Source organism: Phoca vitulina, unplaced genomic scaffold, assembly GCF_004348235.1.
Source record: "Phoca vitulina isolate PV1807 unplaced genomic scaffold, GSC_HSeal_1.0 scaffold8, whole genome shotgun sequence".
NCBI lineage: Eukaryota > Metazoa > Chordata > Mammalia > Carnivora > Phocidae > Phoca > Phoca vitulina.
This window is the reverse complement of record NW_022589711.1, coordinates 60,200,680-60,223,914: the sequence shown is the minus strand read 5'-3', so window position 1 is coordinate 60,223,914 and position 23,235 is coordinate 60,200,680. Positions and strand designations below refer to the sequence as shown.

General features: G+C 35.2%; 1 protein-coding gene across 6 annotated transcripts in view; it reads left to right on the top strand.

The window, feature by feature from the left end:
* The window catches only part of ATP11B (ATPase phospholipid transporting 11B (putative)), a 122,398-nt gene that overhangs the window by 30,362 nt on the left and 68,801 nt on the right, over positions 1–23,235 (top strand). For all 6 annotated transcript variants that reach the window (XM_032407109.1, XM_032407106.1, XM_032407110.1 and 3 more), the window contains exons 4-10: positions 877–957; positions 6,048–6,155; positions 6,344–6,472; positions 7,303–7,406; positions 10,797–10,844; positions 12,863–12,927; positions 15,764–15,845. In XM_032407109.1, coding sequence (XP_032263000.1) covers positions 877–957; positions 6,048–6,155; positions 6,344–6,472; positions 7,303–7,406; positions 10,797–10,844; positions 12,863–12,927; positions 15,764–15,845 — 617 coding nt within the window. The remainder of the gene's footprint in view (positions 1–876; positions 958–6,047; positions 6,156–6,343; positions 6,473–7,302; positions 7,407–10,796; positions 10,845–12,862; positions 12,928–15,763; positions 15,846–23,235) is intronic.

Below are 23,235 nucleotides of genomic sequence, written 5' to 3'. Positions count from 1 at the left end.
GAGGAAACATTTACTTTTTTAAAAATTTGCTTTCCTTCATGAACAGAGAAGGAACTTCTGATTTTCTGTCAGTAGAACATCAGCTTGGTTTTTTTTGAAAAGTGAGAATTTATATTAACCGTGTCCACATTAACACATGCATTTGTGAAATTACTAGCTAAGATCAGGAATTCAGCTTGTCTGTGGAATAGAACAAATATAATTGGCCTATTCTGGGTAAAGGAACATTAATAAACCATTAGATCCATTTTTTAACTAACCAAACATAATTACTGCAAAAATTACTTCTCCAGCAATTTATTGAAACCTCAGTTGTTTGATTTAGATCATAATTACGGCATCATTTTCTGAGCTCTACCCCTCTGGCTCTGTAGATGTGACAAATCACTGTAGAAAAAAAAAATCCTTTTCCTAGTCCCATTCCTTGTTCTCTCTTCTTAAGTGGTGAATTTATTCTGAATTCCAGCGTAAAAATTGCTGACAGACTTTTCAGCATTTACCAGGATGGGCAAAGAAATGTAAAATGAGATTCTGAGCAGCTGTAGCTCTGCTTCTAGGCAAATACTGAGGAGAAAGACCTTAAGTACTCTTAAAAAGGCAGAGGTGACTGAGTCCATTCTAGCAATATTTGTGGGTATGCAGTAGATTTAGATTACTAACTTCATATAATAACCAACAAAATAAACTTGGTGAAACTGTGAACTAAACTGTGTGCATGATATCTCTGTCCTATTTTTTACTCTGGACCATGATACACATTTTATATAGTGTTCTCAGAATTCCCAATAAGTTTGAGATTTTAGATGTTAATAGTGTGATGTATACAATATAAAAATATTAATATTCTGCATTCTTTTTTTGTTGTTGTAAATCTAGCTTATGATTGATACACCTACCAGTCCAATTACCAGTGGACTTCCGTTATTCTTTGTGATAACAGTAACCGCCATAAAGCAGGTATGAAAATACTTTTTATTCCCCCCCCGAAATCATTTAGAAGTTGCTAAATATTTCCACTTCAAACTAACATTTATTGTTGTGAAAATAATTTCCATAGGAAAGCAACAAATTTGATATTGCATATGGTAAAGTTAAACTGAGTTAAGCCACTTTTATATTTCAAGTACTAAGGACTCATGGAATGATTACCATTGTTAAAATATGTTGTTCCCTTGACACACCTCGGAAGCATCCAAAAACAAGCATTTTATATGTACAAACCAATTTATATATGAAACAGATTAATTATTATAATCATCTTTGTAGGTTTGGCAATATTTAAAGGAAGTACAATTCAAAAGGGATATATTTCTAGGGAGTGAAGCGTGTACTTTTGGCAAGACCATTTTGAATAAAAATTGTATAGTGTTTTCCTACTTTCTACAACTTTCCCTGGTGATGTTCATTTTTATATAAAGTAATACCCTAGGGGAAATAGCTTCAACCAAATCTTGAATTGATATTAAAATGTAGATATAGAAAATCAAGATTATTAGATACACATGCTGAGTAAGAAATAAAGAAATTCATAGAAATGTCATGTCTAAATAGCTATCACTTCTCAAAAAATCTTGTCAGGGGCCCAGTTAAATAGATGACCCTTCCACCTGAAAGGGAGTTAATTGAATTATAATTGTAAATATGATAAATTTCCATTTTATAAGATTTAGGGATAAGATTTAAATTGACATGGACAATTTCACTACTGGGTATTTACCCCAAAGATACAAATGTAATGATCCAAAGGGGCACGTGCACCCCAATGTTTATAGCAGCAATATCCATAATAGCCAAACTATGGAAAAAGCTTAGATGTCCATCAACAGATGAATGGATAAAGAAAATGTGGTATATGTATATGTGTGTGTGTGTGCAATGTAAAATGAGATTCTGTGCAGCTGTGTGTCAATTGTCATTGACAATTGGGGTGCATACACACACACACACACACACACACACACAAAATGGAATATTAAGCAGCCATCAAAAAAGAGGTCATCTTGCCATTTGCAATGACGTGGATGGAACTAGAGGGTATTATGCTAAGCAAAATAAGTCAATCAGAGAAAGACAATTATCATATGATCTCACTGATACGAGGAATTTGAGAAACAAGACAGAGGATCATAGGGGAAGGGAGGGAAAAATGAAACAAGACAAAACCAGAGAGGGAGACAAACCGTAAGACACTCTTAATCTCAGGAAACAAACTGAGGGTTGCTGGAGTGGTGGAGTGGGAGGGGTGGGGTGGCTGGGTGATGGACATTGGGGAGGGTATGTGCTTTGGTGAGTGCTGTGAATTGTGTAAGACTGATGAATCACACACCTGTACCCCTGAAACAAATAATACATTATATGTTAATAAAAAAATAAAAAAAGAAATTGACATGGAAATAAAATTGACAAACATTCTTTAATTCTGGGGTGTAGTATATTTTTTATTACTTACATAGAAGGATAAGAGGAATCTATGGATTAACAGTTACATTATAAATCTGGTGTGTCAGAATACCATGCTACTGCTTTCACTAAGTTTGATTTCCTTTTACTGCTTTATTGGAGGCTTAAAAGCATCCAAATCACTTCATACAGTTACATATTTACTTGGTTTTGTAGATGTCATTTATTTCATCGAAGTAACATATATTTGTCCCTTGGACCTCTTTTCTGTATATACTTTACTTCTTAGGTGATTTCATTTAGTCTAGTGGTTTATAGTACCATTTATATGTTGATGGTTCTCAAATCAACGTGTATTCTAAAACTATTCCCTGAACTCCAGACACATATATACAAATGTTTGTGCAACATTTCCACATGGATATCTTAGGCTTTTCCTGACCACCATGTTACTCTCTCATTTCCTGATCTGGTCTTTTTTCTTCATATCATTTGTCACTTCCTGTTGTTCTCTTGAATAAATGTTTATTAGTTTATCTCTTACCTTCATTTGAATGTTTAGCTCTATGAGCGCAGAGACTTTGTTTTATATACCAGATTATTTCCAGTGACCAGAACAAAGTCATGCACATATTGGGCCTTCAATAAACATTTGTTTGATAGATGAATAAATGAATGAATAAACCTATTGAATATATTTTAAAGCAATGCAACATGTTATGAAACTTCTTACCCTGATTTCCCAATGTCTTGGCCAAATATAGACTGGGTTTAATTGAAATGCGGTGCCATTAACTGAGTTGAGAAACAGTGGTGAATTTATATCTGCAAAATGAGAGAGTTTAATATGATAATGACAATTGACAACCTGTCTTCCTCCAAAATGAGTTAAGTAAAACACATAAAATCTAAAGATAGGAAGTGGGAAGATTATACCTCAAACCTGTGTTAGCATGGTTATTGCAGTTGAGTACTAAATTTACTTGAGAGCTTTTTGACAACTAAGGCAAAAGAAGAAATACGAAAGGTCATAATTTTCAAAGAGAACATTTGATTTATAAAGATTTTCTCCCTTTTTCAGGAACAATTTCAGAACTCAGAATTTTCTCTTGTGCAGTATCTGTTCCTAAGTTTCATTCATTCAAGAAACACACTCATACCAGAGTGTGTACTGTTCAGGTTTATATATCCATCACTATAGATTAGTGGAACACAATTTTGGAAAAATTATAAAAGTGGAAGTTGCCATGTTCCAATCTTCCTTCCTTGTCTTCTCCCCTTTTAGTCTGCCTTTGTATTTTTATCAAAATAGGAAAAGCTTTATTATCAGTTATTTACACTTTAATTTGAATGAAGTTATTATTTTGTTTTTTAACTTCTTCCAGTCATACTTACATATTAAGTCTTCTCTCTAGTTGTATAATGCAAGATATAGTGCTCTGGTAAGTATCAAAGTCTTTGCCTTCTGTGAACTTAAAACCTATGAAGTAGGGAAGATAAGACCAAATACAATAATAATTACAGTTTAATAAGGTACTAGTAAGAGCCAATGAGGTGTTAGGTATTCAGAGAAAGGATGGAACACTTCATCTGATAATCAGGGAGGTTTTGTGGAATAAATAATAGAAATGAAACTTGGAATATTGGTAAAATGACAGTTGGTGAAGAAGGTGAGACAGAAACAAACAACTTAGGCAAGGGCTAAATGCAGGAAAAGCCAAGACCTATTTTGGGGAATGACATGTCTGACTAAATGTTTGACCCTGTAGAGGGAAGTATTAAAAGATAATACTAGAAACATAGGTTGATACTAAAAGAGGTTGGAAGATTCTTTGCTGTAAGCATTGAGAGTTATTGAGGGGGTTTTGAACAAGATAGTGACTTAAAACAATGTTTTGGAAACATTAATCTGGCAGTAATATGTAGGGTAGATTAGATTTTGTGAATTTGTGTTTTAAAAGATAATGTTTTTATCATTGTTGCTCAGCTATTAATGCCATCTGACTATAAAAGGAATTGTGCTTTTTGACAGTTTCAGAAAAGATGTTTTGACTCTCAGTTAAATTTCTCTAAAATCGACATACTACATCTTAAATGAGATCAATGTAATTTAAGTAAATTTAAGTATCTTAAGAATGCTTTCCCAAAGGTTTCTCCCTGGGAAAAAAAAAAAAAAAAAAAAGACCGTCAAAGTAATCCTTAATATTTGCTTTATATTTTGAAGTGTTATATTTTTAGGTAATAGATGCACATATTTTTCAAAAACAGAAACAGTACAAAATAGCATATAGTAAAAGTTTTTTATATTCCTAAACCCCCAGTTCCCTGTTTTCCTCTCCTGATATATTTGTACATTAGTCCTGATATCTAGGCAGAATGTTCACATAGGCAGGCATACTTTTATTTTCATATATGATAGCATAGAACACAATACATTCTGTACCTCATTTTATCACTGAATGCTATCTCTTGGATATCATTCCATTATCTGTATTTATGCTACACCCCTGAGTTCTTGAATGTTCTCTAAAATAGCATGAGAAGGGGTGCCTGGTAAATCTCAGTCGGTTAAGCATCTGCCTTCTGCTCAGGTCATGATCCCAGGGTCCTGGAATCAAGCCCCACATCAGGCTCCCTGCTCAGCGGAGAGCCTGCTTCTCCCTCTCCCTCTGCCCCTCCTCCCCTTGCTTGTGCTCTTTCTCCCTCTCTCTGTCAAATAAATAAATAAGATCTTTTAAAAAAATAAAATGGCACAGAAAGCCGTTTCCACTTTAAAAAAATTGCCACTCCTTAAACATTTAATCAGAGGTTTTTCTGAAATGCTTATGTCTGTGCCCCTTTTTAAATGACAATGCATTTAGCCTACCATATTTTTTAAGTACATAATATCATTAGTTCTGTTGGCCTATTGTTTAAGAAAATGAAAGAACTCAACCTCAGTTTAAAAATCTGTTCATTTTCTTTGCTGTTGTCTGTAGTAATGCTCTGTGAATTTATATTTTATGATTAAAATATCATTTTTACATAGAAGCAATAGAACTTACAGATTGAATAAGTGTAGGAAAAGGTAAGAATCAAGAATGACTCCCCAGATTTCTGCTAAGAGCAATTCAGTAGATGTTGATGTCATTTGTCAAGATGGGGAACATTAAAAATGCAATAGATTTGGAGGGATAATATCATCAATTTGGTTTTGAAATGTTTACTATGACACATCCAAATGGAGATATTAAGGTTGCAGTTAGATATTAAAGTTTGAGTCCAAAAGAGAGATACGGGCTAGAGATACAAATTTCAGGACTTTTTGAAGACATGGGTATAGAAGAAATCTTGTAGTGAGAAAGTGAAGGGTGAAAAAGGGGCCCATAAAGCTGACATGGAAGGAGTCTCCTGTAAGGAAATTGAGGAGTAACTAGAGAGGTACTATGAAAACCAGGAACATGTGTGTAAGGACACCAAGAGAAGAGTGTTTCTAGTAGGAATGAATGTCAGATACCGTGAGTTGTGTGTATCAAACTAGCCTAATATAATTCTGGTAAATGAAATAAATGTTTTGAGGAAGTGTTTATGTTTCTTTTTCTCATGCAATAAAAGTATCTTCTAATTACATTAAAAAGGGTATTTTTTTGTTCTTTTGATATTTACAGGGATATGAAGATTGGTTACGACATAACTCAGATAATGAAGTAAATGGAGCTCCTGTTTATGTTGTTCGAAGTGGTGGCCTTGTAAAAACTAGATCAAAAAACATTCGGGTATGCGTTTAGTAAATGTAAATCAATTATATTTTGGTATCACAAATTCTAATCTGATTATATTTTAGTTAAAAGCCTACTTTCCTACATTAAAATATTGTGATAGGCCATCTGTTTAGAACTCAATAAAAATAAGTCTCTGCCTCATAAAATCTGTATATTTACTTTTCTCCCATAATTCCTTATAGGTGGGTGATATTGTTCGAATAGCCAAAGATGAAATTTTCCCTGCAGATTTGGTGCTTCTGTCGTCAGATCGACTTGATGGTTCTTGTCATGTTACAACTGCTAGTTTGGATGGAGAAACTAACCTGAAGGTTTGTACATGTATGTTTGTACATGAATATGTATAAGTGTTGCTCTGGGTGAACAAAATGTTTTTGGGTTATGGTAATATTTTCCTTTGTTTGACTTGCTAAGGAAGAAATTTTTTAAATCACTGAAGCTTTTAAAAATTATAAGTTTTTTAAAAGAAATAATGCTATGTATGTATTTCAAGGGTAGCCTCGTGGTTTAATCAAGTTAAAGAAAAATGGAAAGTGTTTTTAGGAAAAAATGTTATCCTTTAATATTTTGGTGCTTTTTTAGATAAGGGACACCTTTAAATTGTTCTTAGTTTTCAGAATATGAAAGTGAAAATTCGTATTTTTTCCTATTAAATTGCTTTATAATAAACTTTGAGCAAATAGTGACTGCTAATACAGACTTAATTTTGGGCACCTGGGTGGCTCAGTCATTAAGCTTCTGCCTTCGGCTCAGGTCATGATCCCAGGGTCCTGGGATCAAGCCCCACATTGGGCTCCCAGCTCCGCGGGAAGCCTGCTTCTCCCTCTCCCATTCCCCCTGCTTGCGTTCCCTCTCTTGCTGTGTCTCTCTCTGTCAAAAAATAAATAAAATCTTAAAAAAAAAAAAAATACAGACTTAATTTTTTTTATATGCAAATGGTCTGTCTAGGCAGGTAATCATTGTAGCTCCTTTTGCTATTCGTTATTTTGTAATCTTTCTCCTCTGCTATCTAGCTAAGTGATCTCAAGTACAGTATACTATGATTTCATCTGAAAAGAGATTTGAAATAGATGATACCTAAGGTCCCATTTGGCTCTTGAAACTGCAGTGTAATCCTTTTTTTTTTTTTTAATTTTCCCAGACACACGTGGCAGTTCCAGAAACAGCAGTATTACAAACAGTTGCCAGTTTGGACACACTCATAGCTGTGATAGAATGTCAGCAACCAGAAGCAGACTTGTACAGGTATGGTATAGTAGTGGATTATTTCCTAAGAAAAGACAGAGCTGCAAAAGTAGAATTGTTGGATTAAAATTAATCTATGGCCTTTACAAAAACATTGGACTAATTTTTATTGCCATGAGCAAAGTATAAGTTTAGGACGGGACCACTCTTTACACCACACACAAATGGATTAAAGACCTAAATGTGAGACCTGAGACCATAAAACTCCTAAAAGAAAACATAAGCAGTAATCTCGTGGACATCACCTCTATCAACATATTTATAGATATATCTCCTCAGGCAAGGGAAACAAAAGCAAAAATAAACTGTTGAGACTACACCAAAGTAAAGAGCTTTTGCACAACGAAGGAAACCATCAACAAAACAGAAAGGGAGCCTAGTGAATGGGAGAAGATATTTGCAAATGATATACCTGATAAGTGGTTAATATCCAAATATATAAAAAACTTAATTCATCTCAACACCAAAAGAAATTTTTTTTCAATTAAAAAACAGGTAGAAGAGGGGTGCCTGGGTGGCATCTGACTCCTGATTTCAGCTCAGGTCATGATCTCATGGGTTGTGGGATTGAGCCCCATCCATGCTGGGGGTGGGGGGGTGGCTATCATCTGAGATTCTCTCTCCCCCCTCCCCCTCCCTCCATTTGAGTGCACTCTCTCTCTCAAATAAGTCTTTAAAAAATAAATAAAACGAGTAGAGGACCTGAGTAGACATTTTTCCAAAGAAGACATGCAGATGGACAACAGGCACATGAAAAAATACTCAACATCACTAATCATGAGTGAAATGCAGATCAAAACCAGGCAGAATGGCTGGTATCAAAAAGGCAAGACATAACAAGTGTTGGCAAGGATGTAAGGAGAAGGGGAACCCCCTCGTGCACTGTTGATAGGAATGTAAATTGGTGCAACCACTGTGGAAAACAGTATGGAAATTCCTCAAAAAATTAAAAATAGAAATACTGTATGATCCAGTAATTCTACTCCTGGGTATTTAAAGAAAATGAAAACACTAAATTGAAAGATATATGCACCCCTATGCTTATGACATTATTTACAGTAGCCAAGATCTATTGATAGATGAGTAGATAAAATATTTATAGCAACCCAAGTATCTATTGATAGATGAATGGATAAAGTATCATTTATAGCAACCCAAGTATCTAATGATAGATGAATAGATAAAGATGTGGTGTATGTATACAGTGGAGTATCACTCGGCCATAAAAAAGAATGAGATCTTTCCATTTACAACAACACGGATGGACCTCTAGAGGCATTATACCAAATGAAATAAGCCGGAGAAAGACAACTACCATATGATTTTACTTATATGTGGAATATAACAAAACAAAACCAGATTCTTAGGTCCAGAGAACAAACTGGTGGTTGTCAGAGGTGAGTTGGGAGGGGGATGGGCTCCTTTGCTCCTTTAGTTCTTTCTATTTTTACAACTCTTAATTTTTTAAACTCTGATTCAGCACCTGCACTTCTAAGAATTTTTTCTAATGAAATAATGAAATTCTCCTAGGAATGTATCTTAATGAAAATATGAAAAGATATATACACAAGGTTGTTCAAGGCTACATTGTTTAAACTATCTGTAAGGTGGAAAAAAACCTACACTTCCCTCAGCAGTGAATTATTTATATTATGCAGTAACCCCCAAAATGCAGTGCTGTATGTGGCCATTAAAAATAATGATGTAGATCTATGTTTTTGACAGGACATGTTAAGTGAGGGAAAATGTTACCAACAGTATTTATGGCATGATTCCATTTTGTTTTTAAGATATATGCATGAAAAAAAAGTCTGGAAAAGATACTCCAAAATATTAACAGTGTTTATATTTGAGTAGTGGGATTACCAGTGATTCTTATTTCCCTCTTGATGTCTTTTTAAACTCTCTAAATTAAATCATTTTATAAAATGTGTGTGTTTCAGTGTAGGTAGTCTTTATAATCAGAAAAGAGAATAATGAAACAATTTCCATTTTGAATCAAATTAAAGTGTGGGTTTGGAGAAATGGCTAGGGAAAGTGCAAGATGAGTTAATCCAGTATGGAACCAGCATAAATAGATGGGAGTACCTTAGAATCAAGGATAACAGGACAGATGAAATGAAGGCAAATAGGTCTCTTTTTGGAATTTAGCTCAGGGAAATCAAAAGAGTGATCACACATCATCTCCAAAAGTTACCGAGGGAAATAGCAGCTGAATTGGTTCTTTGAATCTAAATCCAAAGTTGAGGCTGGAATCAGGACTACATAAAATTCCATTATGTGGAGATAATAAAAAAACCTCAGTGCTGCTCCCTGATACAGGGAGCTGAAGGAAGTAGAAGTAGGAGATTAGCAAGAAACAATGAAGCCGAAGTCTATAAGCATCTGTGACCTGGAAACAGGGGGGTAATAGGGACATTTGGAAGGAATGCTTATTTCTTTGCTTAGGGAAATGATTAACATGAAAGTTCTGTCTAGAGTTTGCTTCAGCTTAGAATTTACCTCACCATAGTAGAAAGTGATTGTACACTTGAATTGACTCTGTGCTATGAAGCTGTTCTGGTTGTGGAAGTTGGAACTGAAAGGCCAGGCTGTGAAAATCCATTATGATAACAGGCCACTTACTCTAGATTTCAGGCAACCAAAAGTTAAAGAAGGTCTGGAGTTCACTGATAGGTTTTTGCTTAACTACTCAATCCCCACCACTTAACTCACACGTGGTCGTCATTCAGTGAATATTTATGAATGCATGCATAGAATCAGTTGGTGAGTGAATGAATGATTCTAGTCAGGAGACTTTACTTAATAAACTGTGGTATGTGTGAGCATTCATTGTTGGCTAAATAGTATATGCATCTTTGTGTAGAAATTACAAATTAGATCACTAAACTAATAATAAGATAAGACATTTTCATTGCCATTTTTGGGGTTGTTTTTTTTTTTTAAGATTTTTTTATTTATTCATTCGAGACACAGAGATAGAGCATGAGCAGGGAGAGAGGGAGAGGAAGAAGCAGGCTCCCCGCTGAGCCAGGAGCCCGATGTGGGGCTTGATCCCAGGACCCCGGGATCATGACCTGAGCTGAAGGCAAACGCTCAACCATCTGAGCCACCCAGGCGCCCCTTCATTGCCATTTTGAAAACATTTTTTTTATTTTTTACCTCATTCATAGCTAGATTGGAGATGCCAAGAATATCAGTTTTTTAAAGCTTAATGAATGATAAGTATTTACTTACGTAACTTCTAACATTAAAAATGGACCATTCCAAAAACAAAAGGTTAAGTTTTGTTTCATGTACAAGAATAGTGCCAAAACTGTTAAAAATTTTTCACCCATTGATGTCCTAAGTACTTCTGGTTTTTTTGTAACATGGTGAATTCTTTGATAGATTCATGGGACGAATGATAATAACTCAACAAATGGAAGAAATTGTAAGGTAAGAATAATTTGCATTGTCCAAATACTATTATGTGAGAATTGTATTGGGGAGGGACTAAAATCAAGTTAAAGGGAGATTAGGTAAGTAAGCAGCACATCATGGAAAAGGGTTAATTTAAAAGCATTTACATTTCATCTTCTAATAATTTGTAGCAGGAATGAGTAAGGACAAAAAAATCCCATGAAATGATATCAAAATAGTTCAGTAAGATTATTTGTGTACTTTTATTTCTTTTTCTGGTAGTATTAGGTAGTAACATAAAAGGAAACAGCCATTCTTATTGAAGTTCTTACACATTTAAACCACCACACTTAAAGTCTAGAATACAAAAAACGTTTTATATAATGTGTGACCAGTATAAATGTCATATTTAGTGGCCAATTTAGAACCTCTTATTTACTCTTCTGATTGGTTTTTGCTTAGTTGGTTGTTTTGGTGTGTTTGCCCTCAATATTCAGGTTAATTTCTGGCTCCTGCATGAAAGGCTTTGAGTTATTTCAGAAATGTGTTGATATGATGAGATTATATTGTTACTCATGACCACAAAGCCAAATCAAGAATAAATCTTGGAATCAGCCCTTGAACTTCTAGTCCAATTAGCATTCCACCGCTTTTCTGGAGATGTGTTCAGTTAATACAGGCTGCACGAAATAAGTCACTAACATGAAGAGTTGAGCATTTTTGAAATGAAGTTCTCAAAACAAGTCACCAAAAATATCGTGATACTTCAGCACAATTCACATTTTTAATAAACATTAACATAGGAGCACATTCAGTAAACTCCTTAACAAAGTCTTTGTAAGTGTAGGACCCCCTGCTGAATAACTATGACTAGGTTTTATTTTGAATTCTAGAGTGACATAGTGGAATATATATGTGGATACTAATCTGAATTTCATTAAGATATTGTGGCTGGTAAAGCAAAAGATCAATTATGTTACCCAGCACCTGAAATGGTTAAAAAGATTAGCCATGTTCTTTGCTAAAGCAACCTGAGTGAACTGATGAATTATCTTTTAATTTGAAAGCTTTCTATCATTATATCCCAATTTTATATATCAATGTGAGCTCAAAGTTTTTCTGTTCATTGTTGGAACCAACACCAAGTGAAAAAGCTATTTTATGCCTCCTGAATAATTGATTTTGGAATATCCATGGAGTGTGCTCTAAATATAACTATCTAATAAAACCATACTTGTTAACCATGTCCCAAATACCTGATCCTCCTTGGTTCATTTGGATTTGTAGATGTCTTCAGAATTAGTTCAGATTCTGTTTGATTTTGGTAACTGTATATGTATGTTTCAGAAAAACATAAGGAATATCAACAAAACTAAGGCTTTTTTACTTATCCATAACAGTCTTATCATTTTGCTATCACTAAGAAAATACAATTTCCTTTCTAGTTATTCCTTCTCGTTTCGTATCTCCTTTATGGAGAGAAATTCAAACAGCAAGAAGACTTGTGCTCCAAGGAGTATGCAATGCAAGTAGTCAAGTTGTAGTGTCGATCTTGCCTAGAGAAAGTATTAACTCACTTACTACATTATGTTTTATTATCCAGTGTAATTTTAATTATGAAGAATTGATGCATTTATATACAAATCATACTATAATTCATGTTTACATTGCGTTTTAATTCTTTATTTTCCATTTAAAAACTTTAATTTTGCACAAAATTTTTAAATTTCATTATGTTAAACATTTTTAAATCATTGGTTTATCTTTTGTGTTTTATGTTTAAAAATCTTGCAACTGATGGCTTTGTAAGTTTATTTATCGGTGTAGTCTTATTTCTGAGCCACTGATCTTAAAGTGCCTGAAATGCTAAAGCAGATAATTGTTGTTATGGTCACTAACATCATAATTGACCTAAACAGCTTTATAGTAACCCAAGATTTTGGTTTTGTATGGAAGCAGTGTTGTAACTAGCTTAGGGATTTTCTGCTGAAGATGCCATTTTAGAATTTAATTTTTAATATATTCAATGCTTTTTTTTTTTTTTTCCTCCCTAGACCTCTGGGGCCGGAGAGTCTCTTGCTTCGTGGAGCCAGGTTAAAAAACACAAAAGAAATTTTTGGTTTGTATATATTGAAAAAAAATTTTTTTTTAAGATTTTATTTATTTGAGAGAGAGAGTGAGCACTTGCAGGGGGAGGAGCAGAGGAGAGGAAGAAGCAGACTCCCCACTGGGCAGGGAGCCCAATGTGGGACTCAATCCCAGGGCCCTGGGATCATGACCTGAGCCAAAGGCAGATGCTTAACCGACTGAGCCACCCAGGCTCCCTATATTGAAAATTTTTAATTATAGATTCATGTTGATGCTTTATATAAAGTATTTCTTTTTGAAAGAGAGAGAATGCACACAAGTTGGGGTGGGTGGGCAGAGGGAGAGGGAGAGAGAATCTTAAGCAGGCTCCATGCCCAACACAGAGCCTGACACCGGGCTCAATCTCACAACCCTGAAATCATGACCTGAGCTGAAAACAAGAGTTGGACACTCAACTGACTGAGCCACCTGGGTGCCCCTATATAAAGTATTTTTTAAAGCATAGCATTTGTGGTCTTTTGGTTGGATAATTTACTTAGTCAAATGTCTGTAATAATTTTCTTGCAAAGACTGTGTTAATAAAATTTTGTATTGTATTTTTTTGTTGTTAATCCCTATTTTTTAATAGTAGACTAGAACCTTGCTCTTTTGTGGATACTTGTGAAGCACTGCTAAGAAGATAATTCTGATTTTAATGGTGGTATTTAATGGCAGGTATTATTGGAATGTATACTGACTGGATCAAAAGGATGAATAAATAGTGTTCTAGTGTTGGAGATCTAAATTAATTCACATGTTCTGAGTCAACTCTAGGCAAATTGTGAAGTCCTGATAACCTTTAGCTGTCAGCTAGCTCCTCCCATTTTAGGAATGGCCTTTCATATACTGCCCAGCCTGTTATTCACTGAATGTTTACAGCTTTTGAGGTTCTCTTCTTCATTCTCTTCTTTCCTATTAACTGTGCTATATTTTATTTCTCAGTATGAGGCTCTCTGATAAAGATATGTATATCCTTTAAAAAGCAGAAAACAGCAAGTATTGGTGAGGTTGTAGAGAATTTGGAATCCTCATACAGTGCTGTGGGAGTATAAAATATCACAGCCGCTATGAACAATAGTGTGGCAGTTCCTCAATAAGTTAAACCTAGAATTGTTGTATGACCCAGCAATTCTACATATGATCCAGCAGTTCTACTCCTAGGTATATAACCAAAAGAATTGAAAGTAAGTGTTCAAAGACTTGTACAGGGTGTTCATAGTAGCACTCTTCAATAGCCAAAGGGTAGAAACTGCCCAAATATCTATCAACTAATGAATGGATAAACAAAGTGTAAGATGCCTATATAATGAAATATTATTCACCCATAAAAAATGAAGTACTAGTTAGTGCATGCTATGACATGGATAAACATTGAAAACATGCTGAGTAAAAGAAGCCAGACATAAAAAGCTACATATTGTATGATTCCATTTACTTGGAATACCCAGAATAGGCAAGTTTATAGAGACAGAAAGTAGATTTGTGGTTCCCAGGGGCTGGGGAGTGGAGGGGAATGGGGAATGATTGCTTAATGGGAACAGGCTTTTCTTTGAGGGTGATAAAAATGTCAAGTTAGTGAGGGTTGTACAACATTGAGATTGTACTAAGGGCCACCAAATTGTGCACTTTAAGATGAATAAAATGATAAACTGTATATAATGTATATTATAGTTAAAAAAAAAAAAAAAGAAAGAAAACCATCATGTTCTGATGGCCAAAGCCAGAAAACATCTCCAGGGCTTTTAGACCCTCTCATGCAATGCTGTATTTGAACACATCTCTCTAGCAGGAACACCTTTCACATTCTTAAAATAAAACGTATATTTGAATGCCTTTAGCTGGGTTCTGCTGTTGTCACCTCAACCCCACCTGTCTGTTGCATATCATTCTGGCTGATTGCTCCCATTTCTGTAATTTCAGTGTGCTTTGTCATCTGAGTTATAATCCCTGCCTCTAAAGAATACTGGTGAAAATTCTAGGACAAATCTTTAGAAAGAGAGCATGATGAATCCTACACTGCTTCTCAGACTTCACTCTTTAAAGATGGGTGTGAATACTTACTGATCATCTCTCTGTTTCTAGGCATTTTGCTATTTTGTCATACAAATCTCACAACAATTCTGAGGGATTTTTTCCTATTTAAAGATGGGGAAATTGAGACTTAGATTAAATAACTTGCCCAAGGACCCAGAACTAGTAAGTGGCAGAGGTAGCACTCAAACTAAGGTCTAACTCCAAAGTTTTTTATAAAGCTGGTCTTAACTAATTTCATTCACTCCCCAATTTTAGACCGTTATTACTGTCATTCTTGCTTATCTCAGTCATTCATATAGGCACACATTTTTAAAATAGTACTTTACTTTTGTTTACTTCATTTACTCTGACAGATTTCCATATTATCTCTCCAGTGGTAGAAAATTATGTCTTGACCCCAGTTTCTGGCATTCAGGGCCTTTCAAATTCTGACTGCATTCCATTGTTCAAAGTGCTTTTCCATTTCTGTCTTCGTTAACAGTGTTTACTTATAATAGCCTTCCCTGCTATCTTTACCTTTCCAAATCCTTTTCCTCCATCACTTTCAACTCTAATAATATCTCTTTCATTCAGATATATTAATTATAACTCAGAAACAGAACCCTCATGCCTTTCCCATCCAGCAGGTTGAGTGACTGGAGTTCCCCAAAATTGGACTTGGAAAGCCTTTTAAAAACTCCAAAAAGATTTAAAGGCAAATTGTAACAATAATACATTTCCTTTCATGCTAGTGAGTAAACCTCTCTTTTGAAATATGCCAGTGGATTATTTTAAAGAACTGTTTTGTTTTGCAGGAGTTGCTATCTACACTGGAATGGAAACTAAGATGGCATTAAATTATAAGAGCAAGTCACAGAAACGATCTGCAGTAGAAAAGTAAGAAAACTATTTTCATTTACTTACACATGAATATGTATTATTCATATATGTTTAAAATACTATATTTATAAAAATATATATCAGTCAACAAAAGATGGTATCCTTGAGAATAGAGATGTATACATGTAGCATTTTGCACAATCTTTGGCCTCTAGTAGGTGTTACATTATGACTTTAAAATAAATACTATTGGATAATACCGGAATCACTTGGTAAGACTAACCCTCCTGCAGATAGCAATTATAAAACCTGGACAAAATTTTTTTTGCATAAACAAGTATTTGAAAATACAAGAGAGTGACACAAAGGAGACAGAAAATGGCAGAGTCTACTCCTGAAAGGTGGCAGGAGCAAGGGGAAAGATTTAAGAGTGCAGATTTTTGCCTGAAGGCATTCCCCAATTCATGTGCTGCATAGGGCATCAGAGAGCCTGATCTTTACAAGATTTAAGTGCTAGAGGAGGTTTAAAGCTGGAAGAACAGCTAGACAGAGGAAAACCAGGTAAGGGAGGGAGCCACAGAAGGGAATGAACTCCAAAACCTGCACATAAATTATGCCCAAATCTTTGGCTGACTGTTAGAACTATACATGTGCATAAGAGACCCCAGTGGGCTTGACAGAAAAACAGTATCAGAAAGCTGAAAGAACAGAACAGAGAATTTTGCTGTTGCCTGTTGCAGTGGAGATAGACTTTGATATTTGAGCCTAGCCAAGTTAACTTCTGCTAAAATGAAAATCAGCACTCTTCTGAGGAACGTAAAAGAGTACAGAATCTGTACGACCAATTATTTATAAAATCCAATAATGTAATCAAAAATAAGTAGACCTGTAAAGAAAATGTAACTTGTTTTTAAGAGAAAAAGCATTCAATAGAAACTGTCACCATAATGTTCTGTATCTTGCAGTTGGCAGGCAAGGTCTATAGAGCAGATACTGTAAGTATTTTCAAGGGACTAAAGGAAGATGTGAATAAACATGTAAAATATCAGCAAAGAAATGGAAACTACAGAAAACAGTATGGAGTTTCCTCAAAAAGTTAAAAATAGAACTGCCCTATGATCCAGCAATTGCACTACTAGGTATTTACCCAAAGGATACAAAATTACTGATTTGAAGGGATACATACACCCTGATGTTTATAGCAGCATTATCAACAATAGGCCAAATTATGGGAAGAGCCCAAATGTCCATCAACTGATGGATGGATAAAGAAGAAGTGGTATATATACACAATTGAATATTACTCAGCCATAAAAAAGAATGAAATCTTGCCATTTGCAACGATGGGGATGGAGCTAGAGAGTAATATGCTAAGCGAAATAAGAGAAAGACAAATACCATATGATTTCACTCATATGTGGAATTTAAGAAACAAAACAAATGAACACGGGGGGTGGGGCGGGAGGGGGTGGGCAAGAGGCAAAGCAAGAAACAGACTCTTAAGTATAGAGAACAAACTGATGGTTACCAGAGGGGAGGTGGGCAGGGGATGGGTTAAATAGGTGATGGCAATTAAGAAGGGCACTTGTGGTGAGCACTGGGTGTTATATGTGGGTGATGAATCACTAAATTCTATACCTGAAGCTAGTGTTGCACTGTATGTTAACTAACTAGAATTTAAATAAAAAACTTGGGGGAAGAAATGGAACTATAAAAAAAAATTCAGTGGATATTTTTGCACTGAAAATATAATTGCTGAAATGTAAGTGCCATTAGATGGGCCCAACACCAGATGGAAGAAGGCAGAAGAAATTGTCAGTGAATTTAAAAAAGCAATAGAAATTATTCAGTCTGAAGACCAGGGAGAAAAATGATTGAAGAAAAATGAACAGAGTTTCAGAGCCATGTGAGACAATGCTAAGCTATCTATCTAATTGAGTCCAAAAGAGGAGAGAGTAAAAGGGGCAGAATAAAACTATTTGAAAAAATAATAATTGAAAATCTCTAAAATTTAAGAAAAAACAGAGTGGTAATTTAAATCCAACAAATCAAAATTTGTGGACTCAAGGCAAAGCCTAAGTTGGAGAGAAATTTCTAGCTATAAATTATATATATAAAAGGAAGAAAAGCTTCAAATCAGTCATCTAAGTTTCTGCCTTATGAAGCTAAAGAAAGAGGAGCGATTTGACCCAGTCAGAGAAGAGAGAGAACAAATATTAAAGATGTGAGCTGAAACCAATAGAATAGAAAACAAATAATAGACAAAATTAACAAAGCCAAAACTTGGTTCTTTGGAAATATTAACAAAATTGGTAAATCTCTACCTAGATTAAGGGATTAAGGGGAAAAAAGAAGTAGTAGGAGAGAAAACTACAAAATTACCAACATCAGGGATGAAAGAGAGGGTATCAGTACAGATCCTATCTACTGTGGTCACTTTATCCACAGGTAAAGAAATATTGTGAACAACTTTATGTAACTACGTTTTTCAACTTAGATGAAATGGATAAATTCTTTGAAAATACAACTTACAACAGTTGATACAGGATGAAACAGAAAGTCTAGATAGCCCTATTATCTATCAGAGATTTATTTTTTAAAAAAATGGTCCACACCAAAGGATAGTCTTTTCAACACACAGTGCTGGAACAATTGGATGTCCATATGCCAGAAACCAAACTTTAACCCTTACCTCCCACCATATACAAAAACCAACTCAGGGGCACCTGGGTGGCTCAGTCAGTTAAGTGTTCAAGTCTTGGTTTCAGCTCAAGTCATGATGTCAGAGTTGTGAGATGGAGCACCACATGCTGAGTGCGGAGCCCCCTTGAGACTCTCTCCCTCTCCCCACTGCTCTCTCTGTCTCTCTCATTCTCTCTCAAATAGATAAATAAATCTTTAAAAACAAACAAAAAACTAGCTCAAAATGTAAGACCTAAACATAAAAACTTAATCTATAAAACGTGGGAGAAAATATTTGTGACCTTGGGTTAAGGAAAGATTTCTTAGATAAGAAACATGCAAAAAAGGAATCAAAAACAAAACCAAAATTTGATAAATTAAACTTCATCAAAATTAAAACTTCAGCACACCTAAAGCTAATATAACACTATGTCACTGTTTAAAAAAATAATAAAACTTCTACATTTCCAAAAGACACTGCTAAAAAAAGAAAATGAAGAGAAGCCACAGATTAGGAAAAATATTTACAAAGCACCTATTTTGTAAGGACTCATCTCCAGAACATGCATGCATTTTCACCACTTCTTTTAAACATTATCCTAGAAGCCTTTTTCAGTGCCACAAGACAAAGAAATAAAAGGCATAAGTACTGGAAAATTGTCCTTACCAGAGGACACATGATTTTTCACGTAGACAGTTGTACACATTCAACAACAAAACTATTAGGATTAATAAGTGAGTTTTAGCAAGGTCAAAACTACAAAACATGGTGAGAGATGTTTATTTAATGGAGAAATCACATTAATAGATTGGCAGGCTCAGCACTGTTAAGCTGTAGTTGATGTGAAGATTCTTTCAATACTAATTAAAATCCCAGCAAGCTTTTTTGTAGTAATTGACAAGATGATTCCAAAATACATATCCGGGGTGCCTGGGTGGCTCAGTCAGTTAGACATCTGACTCTTGATTTTTGGCTTGGGTCATGGTCTCGGGGTCATGGGATCAAGTCCTGCCTCAGGCTCCATGGTTGGCACAGAGTGTGCTTGAGATTCTCCCTCTCCCACTTGTGCTGTCTCTCTCCCTCTCTCTAAAATAAATAAAATCTTTAAATAAATAAATAAATAGATAAAATGCATATTGAAATGTAGTAGCCCAAATGCATATGTAGAATGAATAAAGAAAACAGTCTCTTAAAAAAGCTGGAGAATTGGGCGCCTGGGTGGCTCAGTCGTTAAGCGTCTGCCTTCGGCTCAGGTCGTGATCCCAGGGTCCTGGGATCGAGTCCCGCGTCGGGCTCCCTGCTCTGCGGAAGCCTGCTTCTCCCTCTCCCACTCCCCCTGCTTGTGTTCCTGTTCTCGCTATGTCTCTCTCTGTCAAAAAAATAAATAAAATCTTTAAAAAAAAAAAAAAAAAAGCTGGAGAATTTATATTATCTGACTTTAAGACTTAATATAAAGCTGCAGTAAATGTAGTATGGTATTAGCAAAAAAGATTTTTCAGTGGAGTTGAGAAATAGATCCATTTATATATGGTCAGTTGGTTTTCAGCCAAAGCATTAAGTAAATTCAATGAAGAAAATGATAGTCTTTTCAATAAATGATGTAACAATAATTGGATATCCATATGGGAAAAAAAATAATAAACCTCAATTCCTACCTCATATCATACACTAAAAAGTTTTTGAAGATGGGTCATATACCTAAGTGTAAAGGCTAAAACTATAAAACTTTTAGAAGAAAACTTAGGAAGAAATCTTCACAACCTGGGGATAGGTAAATATTTCCTAGGACACAAATCCAATAACCACAAAAGAAAAAATTGGTTAACTATACTTCCTCAAAATTCAAAACTTCTCACGCTACACAATTAAGGAAATGAACAGGGAAGCCACAAACTGAGAGACTATGTTCATAAAACATATATCTGACAAAGAACTTGTATCCAGAATATATAATGAGCTCATATGTCTATAATATGTCTATAATAAAAAAAACAATGCAATGAAAAACATGGATATAAGACTGGAGCAGAGAAATTTTCACATAGAAAATACACAGATGGCAAATAAACATACAAAAAAGTGTACAACATCATTAGTCATGAGAGAGATACAAATTAAAACTACAAAGAGATACATACCAATATATACTTAGTGGAATGGCAAAAATTAAAAAGCTTAAAAGTTCCAAGTATTGGCAAGGATATGGAGCAGCTGGAACTCTTAATTCTAAATAATCAATGGGTCAAAGAGGAAATCTCAAAGAACATTTTTTTTAAATATCCAGAAGTTAATGAAAATACAGTATCAAATTTTATAGGATGAAGCTAAAGCACTACTGAGAAGGAAATTTATAGCACTTGTGTTAGGGTTTTCCAGAGAAACAGAACCAGTAGGATATATATGGGCATATGTAAGAGGAGATTTATTATAGGAGTTGGCTCACGTGGTTGTAGAGACCACGAAGTCCCACAGTCTGCCATCTACAAGCTGGAGAACGAGGAAAGCTGATGGCGTAATGCAGTCAGCATCCAAAGGCCTGAGAACCAGGGAGCTGGCCACTGATAAAAAACCTGGAGCTCTGATGTCCCAGCTCAAGAAAAGAGAAAAAAATTGTCTTTTTTATTTCATTTGGGTCCTCAATGATGATACCCACCTACATTGGTGAGGACATGTCTCTCTACTAAGTCTGTTGAATCAAATACTATTCTCTTTCAGAAACACCCTCATAGACACACCCAAAAATAATATTTTACCAGCTGTATGGGCATTGCTTAACCCGGTCAACTTGACACATAAGATTAACTATCACAGAACTAAATATTTACATTAGAAACACCAGGGGTGTCTGGATGGCTCAGTTGGTTAAGCATCTGACTCTTGATTTCAGCTCAGGTCATGATCTCAGGGTTCTGGGATCGAGCCCCACGGCAGGCTCTGCAGTCAGCGGGGAGTCTGCTTGAGGATTCTCTCCCTTTGCCCCTCCTGCTGCTCCCGCTTGCTGTCTCTCTAAAATAAATAAATAAGTCTTAAAAAAAAAAATGAAACACCAAGGACAGAAACTGAGATTAAAAACAATACCATTTGCAATCATTCTCAAAAAAGGAAATACCTAGTTGTACATCTAACAAAATACATACAGGATCTGTGTGCTGAAAATTACAAAATGCTGATGAAAGAATCAGAGATGTAATGTTAAGCTTGCCTAGCGAAATGCTACAATACCAAGCTTGCCTGGTGAAAAGAACAGGGATTCTAAAGTTAATTCCTGACTTGTGTGATTTTGGTAAATTTATAGAATGATTTTTGGGCTTTGATCTTCATTATTAAAAAGGATGTGATCTCACAGAGGTTTTACAAAGATTAGACATGTAACAAAGTTTTGTAAAATCTTAATACTACACAAATGTTAGTTATATTTACACTTAAAATTACCTGAAAATGTAAAAAAAATTTTAGAATAATTATGGCGAGAATAACTGGTCAAAGCTGTCATTTACTGGAAGCATTTTGAACAGTAATATAACTAATTCAAATAGGCTTATAATCCTATGTATTGGTTATTTTATCACTGGTAAATAGATTCTGTTGAATGGTCATTTCTTAAAATACGAAGACTGTTTATTTTTTTTTAAATTGTATTATGTTACGTTAATCATCATACATTATTACATCATTAGTTTTATTGTAGTGTTCCATGATTCACTGTTTGTGTATAACACCCAGTGCTCCATTCAGTACGTGCCCTCTTTATTTTTTTATTTTTATTTATTTTTATTTTTTATTGTTATGTTAATCACCATACATTACATCATTAGTTTTAGATGTAGTGTTCCATGATTCATTGTTTGTGCATAACACCCAGTGCTCCATGTAGAACGTGCCCTCTTTAATACCCATCACCAGGCTAACCCATCCCCCCACCCCCTTCCCTCTAGAACCCTCAGTTTGTTTCTCAGAGTCCATAGTCTCTCATGGTTCGTCTCCCCCTCTGATTTCCCCCCCTTCATTTTACCTTTCCTACTATCTTTTTTTTAACATATAATGTATTATTTGTTTCAGAGGTACAGGTCTGTGATTCAACAGTCTTACACAATTCACAGCACTCACCATAGCACGTACCTCCGCAATGTCTATCACCCAGCCACCCATCCCTCCCACCCCCACCACTCCAGCAACCCTCAGTTTGTTTCCTGAGATTAAGAATTCCTCATATCAGTGAGATCATATGATACATGTCTTTCTCTGATTGACTTATTTCGCTCAGCATAATACTCTCCAGTTCCATCCACATCATTGCAAAAGGCAAGATTTCATTCCTTTTTATGGCTGCATAATATTCCATTGGGTATATATACCACATCTTCTTTATCCATTCATCTGTCGATGGACATCTTGGCTCTTTCCATAGTTTGGCTATTGTGGACATTGCTGCTATAAACATCAGGGTGCACATACCCCTTCGGACCACTACATTTGTATCTTTGGAGTAAATACCCAGTAGTGCAATTGCTGGGTCATATGGTAGCTCTATTTTCAACTTTTTGAGGAACCTCCATACTGTTTCCAGAGTGGCTGCACCAGCTTGCATTCCCACCAACAGTGTAGGAGGGTTCCCCTTTCTCCGCATCCCTGCCAACATCTGTCGTTTCCTGACTTGTTAATTTTAGCCATTCTGACTGGTGTGAAGTGGTATCTCATTGAGATTTTGATTTGGATTTCCCTGATGCCGAGCGATGTTGAGCACTTTTTCATGTGTCTGTTGGC